Source organism: Pundamilia nyererei, unplaced genomic scaffold, assembly GCF_000239375.1.
Source record: "Pundamilia nyererei isolate P.nyererei 1_Seehausen unplaced genomic scaffold, PunNye1.0 scaffold00417, whole genome shotgun sequence".
In the NCBI taxonomy this organism is placed as follows: Eukaryota; Metazoa; Chordata; class Actinopteri; order Cichliformes; family Cichlidae; genus Pundamilia; species Pundamilia nyererei.
The window spans coordinates 193,892-202,235 of NW_005187818.1; the positions used below are offsets into that span (position 1 = coordinate 193,892).

The window sequence follows — 8,344 nt, forward strand, 5'->3', positions numbered from 1 at the left end:
ACACACACACACACACATTGACATTCCTATTTTTACTTCAACTTTACAAAGAAAACAAAGAGCATTAAAGAAGCTGCCAAAGCTGCAGTGTGGGTTTGATGCTGCATCACAGCATTTATTCTGTTTTTAAACATCTACTCAGAGAATCAGGAAGTAACAGCTCAAAATAGCTTCAACAAGCAAAAGGATAAAAATGCAAATAAAGGCAACCCAGAATTCTTTGGTCCACCTGCTGCTTGAACTGCTGAGCAAACAGAGTTCGTCTGAAAAAGACGTTTCCCGATTAGTTTGAGGAGGTGGATCTTTTTTAATCACCGTGGGGCTGACATGGCGGTTTGTTTGTGTTCTGTTAACATGGATGGATCCAGCTGTGAATCATGCACAGCTGCTTTTCCTCACAGCACCCCTGAACCTGTGCTTGTCATCCTCAGCTTCACTCGTATGAAGAGACGTTTGATTTCTGTGTGCATAAATCCAGTTTACAGTGTGAAATAAGACACTGTTAGAAATGAGGTTTTGCTTCACTTTTTAAACAAATGTGTCTTTAAGCCAACAGACCTGGAGCCAAACAGCAGCGAAGCAAACGGCTCACCCACCACACAGCAGGAAACAGCAGTCCCATCAGCTTCTCTGTACTGGCCAACACGCACGCACGCACGCACGCACACACACACACATGCGCACACACACACACACACGCACACACACACACACGCGCACACACACACACACACACACACGAGCAGACTTGGAGCAACAACAGTAAAAGGTAAAGACAAACACAAAGGCAGCTGTGCGCTGACAGGCTTGGCGCCCTAACAGACTCCTTCCTTCTTCTACAGGAAATCAGGTGTCAGTATAAAAGACAACAGGATGTGAGGTCAGCAGAGGGCGGCTCTCCCAGCAGCTGTAAACCACAGCGTCTCCTGCTGCGGCAGGCCTCTCGCCGCCGAGGCCTCGCTCTGTTCCTGTTGTCCTACATCAACATCTGCGGCTTTTTACTTTTCAAAAATAATTTGAGGACAAGTTTCATGAGTAGAGAAAAACGTGTCGGTTTAAATGTTCCAAATATTTTCTGATGAAGGCGAGAGGAGGCTGAAGAATTAACATTCATGATGTGTGACGGGGGGAGGGGCTTATAGAGGGGTGGTTCATGGGACAAAAACAGGGGTCACTGCTGGTCCTCAGGTCCTTCTGAGAGCAGGTAGTCTGTTGCAGTGTGGGACGGTGACGCCTGCTGTCCAGGTGGAGCATCGCCTCCTGTTACCTTTTCTCCTTCCACAGCTGACGGAAGTGATGGAGCTGATATATGCTGGTGGATAACCTACGGAGACACATAGCACCGACACGTCAGACTGCTGGACAGTGCACAGTGACCTGTGGACAGGAACCCACGCTCACACGGAGCAGAAGCATACCTGCCGAAGCCGTTCATCAAGGCCACGATCTCCTGACGAGTAAGCTGGAAGCCTTTGGATGGGCTGTGTTCAGGAAGGTTCTTGATCTCCTTCTCAGAGAAGAGGATCTTCAGAGCAGTACCGAGACCCTGAGTCTGCACACAACACAAACTCTATAACACTTCAGTTTGAGGACCAAGCCTACAAATCACAGACACATGACGGGGAGCATGCGGTCTGATGCACGGTTTGGGGGCAGATTGGCCTCTAAATCACCACGGTGCATTTAAACCCAAAAAGCTTTATTTTAAACAGTTTTATTGCAATAACTCTGAATTACAGACGTTTCTACACAAGCCCAGTTCCAAAGATGCTGCGATGCTGTTACATTCAAATAAAGCATCTCATAAACCTGTGTTTGATTTACAGAACGAGATGTTTTTAGACTGTTTCCTGAACAGCACAGAGGCTGCAGGAACACTGTACGGGTAAACTGACAGTAACATCACGGGCGGGAAAGAGCACACACAGAGCTGCAGCGTGCACACAGCGTGCACACAGCGTGCACACAGCGTGCACACAGCGTGCACACAGCGTGCACACAGCGTGCACACAGCATTATGCTGGATTTGTCTAAAGTTGACATTTGTTCACGCACTGGGACAACACGTGACTCGAGCCCTAACAATGATGTGTTGCTGTGGAAACTGAAGACGTGTTAAGGACACCGTGGTGCGGTCATATATGATGCTACACAGTTACTATTGTGGAACTGTGATTACACTCGGTGCCACGTAGCCTTTTACACCTGAGCTCTAACACGGCGAGTGTGAAGGCTTCTATGGTGGCTCCACATCAGGGGACCTGACCTCCACCTGCAGATCTGAGACTGTGCTGGCGTTAAAATGCACAAACTAGGATGAACACACGCAAAGACGCACCTGCAGTTTCCCCCAGAGGCGACATTTACTGCAGCCCACACAGTCCATGATCCTGGAGATGTTCTTGAAATGGAGACGAAACTCCTCCTGCAACAAGAACAGGACGCTGACTCAGACTGTTGAGAACTACAATCAGGAGCAGAGGTGTGGACTATGACTGCGCTGCTGCTCATGCTGTGCAGAAAGTGACTGAACCCAGGGCAGCAGCAAGCATCATGACACAGTCCTCTTTATACTGCTGACTAACACAGGACCAGACACCTCGTCAAACACACATCACAGAGCATGATGCTCTGTCACAACTACAGGACAACAGAGTGGATAGTACACAGACACACACAGACACACACACAGCTACACCTACAGAATGGAGACTGAACAGAGTTTCATGTGCTGATGTTCATATGTAGACGTAGCAGCTTTAGTTTTTACCTTTAACGTTTTGGCTTCCAGTTTGTGTCCAGCAAACATGGACTTCTCATCGAAGTGCATGGGGAAGGCTCTAGAAGACACAGGTCCAGAAACAGTGATGATGATAATAATAATACTCTACATAAGTAATATAGTATTTATGGCTGCTGTAGGAAGGGTCTGCCTTTGTCTCAATGTGACAGCTTCTCATCTGCTGATGATCGATTTTCCCCCACAAACCTATTACGTAGCAAAAATGAACTGAACTTGTTTAAATGCAAATTCGTCTCTGTTTCCGTCTTAGATCAAGTTATTAAAAGGGAGAGTTTCCTTCCCACTGTCACCCAGTGCTTGCTCATGGGGGTCGTGTGACTCTTGGGTTTTCTTTGTATTACTGTGGGGTCTTTACCTAAGAATAGCTTTGAAGTGACTAATGTGCTTTGGTGCCATGTACATATAATATAACATAATGCTGGTGTGCAGCATCACACAGCATGGACCATGTGGCAGGCAACAACACGGACACCACAGCCAGCGATCAGCGTGATCTTTGGGCTGTGTGGATCATTTAACCTGCTCGTTACCAACATTGTGTTAGCTACAGGCTCGGTCACAACAGCTTTCGGAACAGCGCAATCCTCTACAGGACTGCAGCACATCCGTGGCAGCCATGGAGGGAGGAAGCTATCAGCTTAGCTGGGTGCCGACTCCAGGCGTTTGGGTCTATACTGAGTCGCGGAAGCTGCTTTACCCCACAACATTTTCTTTAAGGGGTCAAATAAGAAAATAAAACACTGATGTAGTAGGTCCCACTAACTTCTGATGGGAGTCTGTAGGAAACAAAACAACCCCACTAAGATATCCATGGGTTTCAGCTCGTGCTGGTCTTGGACTCTCCTGACAACAATCAAGCTCCTCCTTCTTACTTGATCTCGTTGAAGATGTGCAGCAGCAGGTCTTTGGTCTCTCCGTCCTCCTGAGCATTTCCCGTGTATAGGTTGACGATGGCTCGTTCAAAGTACGGAGCCACCTTGTAGAGCGCCCGCAGCTCGATCAGGTACAGGAAGTAGAGGTTTTTCAGGCGTCGCGTGCCCTCCCCCTTTGTCTCTGCCATGTCAAAACGCTGACGAAACTCCTGGACGTTTGGACCCCACACTGAGCGTCCCCATCCCTCTGAAGAGCCAAACAACAACAGCTTACAGCATGAAAAACACCATCACTGAGTCAGTTCATCAGCATAACTAATCCCAAAAGCAAAATGTACATCAGCCGTGCTTCAGCAGATTCTGCTAAAGAGACGTGTACTGTAATGATCCCAGGTCGAGCTCCAGCTTTGGTCAGTGATTTATTTTATTAGTCTGTTACTTAGCAATAACTAGCAGGTGGCTGCTAACCAAGCTAGCTAACATTAGCTGGTATCTTAGCACACTACACTGTCATCCAAATAAAACAATACTGTGGTGGCCATAACACCCAAGCTGTGTTTGCTCTGTATGATGTCGTACCGTCCAGCAGGTACTCGGCACACAGGTGGATGTTGATGCTGCTGTGGAGGCCCGAGATGAGTCTGTAGAAAACTCTCTTCTCCAAACATAAACCTGGAGAGACAGCGATGACAACGGGTTTCTTAAAATCAGAATCCAACCAAGCTCAGCTTAAAGCTTCAGTCCACCCAAAACTGTATAACACTGGGGGACGAGATGTCTGATTTATAGTCCTGCCTTAAACATCAACCAGAACTACAGTAGAACTCTGGACCCGGCGCCACACTACAGGCAGACTTATCCCACAGATGTAACTGTGTGATGAAAACCTCAAAATCTGTAATAAATGTGTTTGGTAGTGTTGGGACATCAGCTCTACTTGTGACGGTGCAGAGATCCAGAAGACCCAGCAGCTCCTGAGCACAGGACTTTAAATAAGGGACATGGACGTGACATGAGAGGCCAGCTTTCATCACAGAGAGGGGGTGTGCTACAACAACTTTAACGGCGTGGAACATCACATCCACAGGAGTGCCTGAAGCAGCATTTCATCACAGCACCATGAGGCGTCCGGCATCTACGCATCAGGCTGTGATGAGCCACAGCTCTGTGTTCTGTGGCCTCCTGTCAGCAGTCAGCCTGCCCACACAAAGTCTTCCAGAGGAAGCAGAGACGAGACCAGTTCAGCTTCAGAACACAGACGCTGAAAACCACAGGAAGTGACATGCCTACTGTAGCTACACAGACGCTTCAGCTTTATGTGATTTACATGACAAAGAATGATAACAGCGTTCTTCAGGTCAGTCTGGGTGGTGCAGGCGTGAGCACACGAGGCAGAACCCACCTTCAAGCCACGTGTAGAAACCTTCCCCTGCAACACGAGCGACACGGACAAGAAGAGTTAGGTTTCAACACGGCTGAAACACATCCAAGTCAACAGAAGTTTAGTTTACTCACCATCATCGTCTCCTGAACACAGAAACAGAAGGAAGGAAACTGTTAGATCGGTGCAGTGATTAGGCATACACATACCACACACTAACCTCTGAACGTATGAGCTCTAGTTTCACACACAGACATCTAAGGTGCACGAAAAATACACTGAAGAGCCTGCGTTTTAATCCAGCTCTTTATTCAGTACCCTGTGACGCAGTATGCAATAAACAGGAGGAGGCTAGCATGCTGAAGCAGGTACACTGATGTGTGAACAGTTAGAAGAGCAACATGACAGGAAGCTCTCAGAAATGCTTCAGTTAGGTCGTTTATACCGACTACTGTCTGCATGTTTGAGAGCCCAGGAAACAGCTCGTGAGGTGCTGTTTACGTCTTTGCTGTAGAAGCAACCCGCTGCTCGCCTCCTGCAGTCTGACTACAGGCCGGTCTTTCTGGAAACGGTGACCGGTGTGGAAGAACCGGAATGGCCTGTGCAGGCACTCGGCTCCCTGACAGCACACCTTCATTCAGGTGGCAGACTGTGTGCTGGCAGCATGACATCACTTCAGTCTGCTATCAGCACAACTGACAGCATCCAAACAGGGACACAACTACTGCAGCCGCGTCTGGAATCCAGACTTAGTTGTCAAATTCATCAGCTTTTTTTGCTTTCCTTACAAACACCTTCATGGCTCCTCCATGACTGGCATTGAGATAAACAATTCCAGACGCGGCTGCAGTAGTTGTGTCCCTGTTTGGATGCTGTCAGGGAGCCGAGTGCCTGCACAGGCCATTCCGGTTCTTCCACACCGGTCACCGTTTCCAGAAAGACCGGCCTGTAGTCAGACTGCAGGAGGCGAGCAGCGGGTTGCTTCTACAGCAAAGACGTAAACAGCACCTCACGAGCTGTTTCCTGGGCTCTCAAACATGCAGACAGTAGTCGGTATAAACGACCTAACTGAAGCATTTCTGAGAGCTTCCTGTCATGTTGCTCTTCTAACTGTTCAGCCGCGTCTGCCGGTAGCAGCTCTAACTTTGATCCTCACCTCTGCTGGGAGCCAGAGGGTTCAGAGGTCGATACACCGACCGGGGCCTGTGGACACAAAAACACATTTTCAGTAGGACCTCAAAGATGAGCATCTCTGTGCAGGGAGCTCCAGGCTTACTTGAAGCAGTTCTCCTCGTAGATGCTGTTCCACACTCTCCAGGCTGACGGACCCTTATATCCGGTGTATCGCTCCGGATTCAGGAGCAGATCCACATACTCGGCATCTGGAGACGTCTCATCTGAAACACATTTCATGGATTAAAAAAGCCTGTGATGGCAGTGGCTCGGGGTCATCATTAGAGATATTTGCTTCTTAGCAGTGCGGCTACAAATGTGCCGTTTAACTGAGTACAGGAAAGTTCATGTAAAGAGCTGGAATAAGGACACATCGTGCCTGTTACAGGTTTGTACTTTGGGTTTTGGTAAATGAGGAATTTGCCCTGGGTGTGAAGTTTGATGCCTCATAGTGCTGCCCTCACAGATACGCAGAGAAAGAGATGCTCACCGTCCAGCTCACAGAAGTGATCCTGAGCGTCGTCGTGTCTCGCCCAGTCAGCGAACGCCTCCTTACTCTGGTTACTGGAACCGGAAAAAATACACACACGTTCTAACTGTGAGCTTTACTCGACAGCTAACAAGACATGAAGACCAAACAGGAGATCACAGTCTGATCACAACGTCCACGTAAATGTTCATTTTCAAACTTTTCTTAAACGTCGTCTCCCATCACTTGATTCTTAATGAAGGATGTCTGTTGACTTTAAACAGTTTCCAGTAAAGGTCACGTGAGTCTGAAACCAGCATCACCCTGCAAAAGCTGCAGGGATGTTTCCCTTACTGCACATGCAAACTCCACATGCACTTAAGTGTGCGTCTGTGGAGTCGCTGTCAGTTTATTACACGTGCCTTTGCTTAAGCCCAGTCTCATCTGCACCTCTGTGTGTGAGGAGGTGCACAAACTGGACACTGGGAGCAGAGACAGGGGAGAAACCAGTGCAGCCAGAACTGATGGCTCAGATCTGTGATGAGCTCAAGCCCATTTCAAATTCCAGGTAAACACAACGAGGTTAAACTAAATGAAAGGAAGTAAGAGAAGCTCAACTTCTCTAAACACTACATGGGTGAGATATTCTGCTAAGAGATGAGACTGGGAGATCACATGGAGGGTTACAAGACGAGCATAAAGTCGCTAAACCAGACGTCTAATAACTGATCCGGATAGAAGGATTCTTTCAATTCCAGAGGTCGACAGCCGCCCTGTGAAAACTGACGCAGGATCAGAATATGCAAAGATGCATGTAAAGGTCCGATTTGTGCATTTCAGCTCTGACGTGTCATCTAAGCTCACTGCATTGTGCTGCGTGGGCAGGGACGACATGAAGGCGCAGACTGCCGTGCACACGCGCAGCACAAACTGTAAATGACGTCACAGCGGCGCTGCTGTTGGAGGAGAGGAAGTGCCAACCAGAACAAAGCAATGATGGAGTGGTTCTTCTTTACCGACGTGTCATTAACACGGAGCAGCGTTCAGTCGTGTGGTCACTGCGTCACGCGAGGTTAGACGGTCTGAGAGGTGCACATCTGGCCACATCAGCGGATGTGATGTGAGTTTTCATCAGGAGATGCTGCCTCCTGCCTCTTTATTTGTTACATTTCAAACCCACGTGAGTAAAGCGGCTTGGTGTTTGTAATGCACCGTCACATCCTGTCTGTTTGCACCAGCCGGTCCGCTGCTTCACAAAGGAACCTCCACGGTTCCTGCAGGAGAGAGCCCCGGTGGGCTCGGTCTGCACTTTGAAGTGTCGCCTGGTGGAAAACTACCAGCAGCTGCCGGTCACACACTGGTAAATGTTTGAGCTGCTGAGGCCCGGTGAAAACAAGCTGCAGATAAAGACAGAGCAGGAGGTCTGTGGACTCACCTCAGGGTGCTGTTGATGGCCCCCAGCTCCTTGGCCTGCTGGCACTCCACCACGTCCGACATCGTATTGGCCGCCTGCGAGTACTGGACACAGGAGGGATTCTTAATAACACTGTTTATCACAGTAATGACACCACTCACATCATCTTTACTTCACTGGGCTCGATAAAAGTGTTCCAGCCTGTAATTATGTAAAATGCTAAATGGCCTGT

General features: G+C 48.5%; 1 protein-coding gene and 1 long non-coding RNA gene across 3 annotated transcripts in view; both read right to left on the minus strand.

Moving 5' to 3' along the window:
* Nucleotides 1-88: 88 nt before the first annotated feature.
* On the minus strand, nt 89-695 carry LOC106456541 (uncharacterized). The gene is made up of 2 exons (XR_001290637.1): nt 559-695; nt 89-460 (listed from the first exon to the last, which is right to left on the minus strand). It is a non-coding gene; the product is annotated as an uncharacterized LOC106456541 (long non-coding RNA).
* A 341-nt stretch (nt 696-1,036) lies between these two features.
* Nucleotides 1,037-8,344, minus strand: part of ero1b (endoplasmic reticulum oxidoreductase 1 beta) — a 21,685-nt gene continuing 14,377 nt past the window's right edge. For both annotated transcript variants that reach the window (XM_005753273.2, XM_005753274.2), the window contains exons 5-16: nt 8,134-8,216; nt 6,720-6,793; nt 6,333-6,453; nt 6,213-6,259; nt 5,191-5,202; nt 5,078-5,104; nt 4,255-4,347; nt 3,676-3,922; nt 2,771-2,840; nt 2,339-2,425; nt 1,419-1,552; nt 1,037-1,324 (exon numbers count right to left, since the gene is read on the minus strand). In XM_005753273.2, coding sequence (XP_005753330.1) covers nt 1,264-1,324; nt 1,419-1,552; nt 2,339-2,425; nt 2,771-2,840; nt 3,676-3,922; nt 4,255-4,347; nt 5,078-5,104; nt 5,191-5,202; nt 6,213-6,259; nt 6,333-6,453; nt 6,720-6,793; nt 8,134-8,216 — 1,056 coding nt within the window. In that variant the 3' untranslated portion in view covers nt 1,037-1,263. The remainder of the gene's footprint in view (nt 1,325-1,418; nt 1,553-2,338; nt 2,426-2,770; nt 2,841-3,675; nt 3,923-4,254; nt 4,348-5,077; nt 5,105-5,190; nt 5,203-6,212; nt 6,260-6,332; nt 6,454-6,719; nt 6,794-8,133; nt 8,217-8,344) is intronic.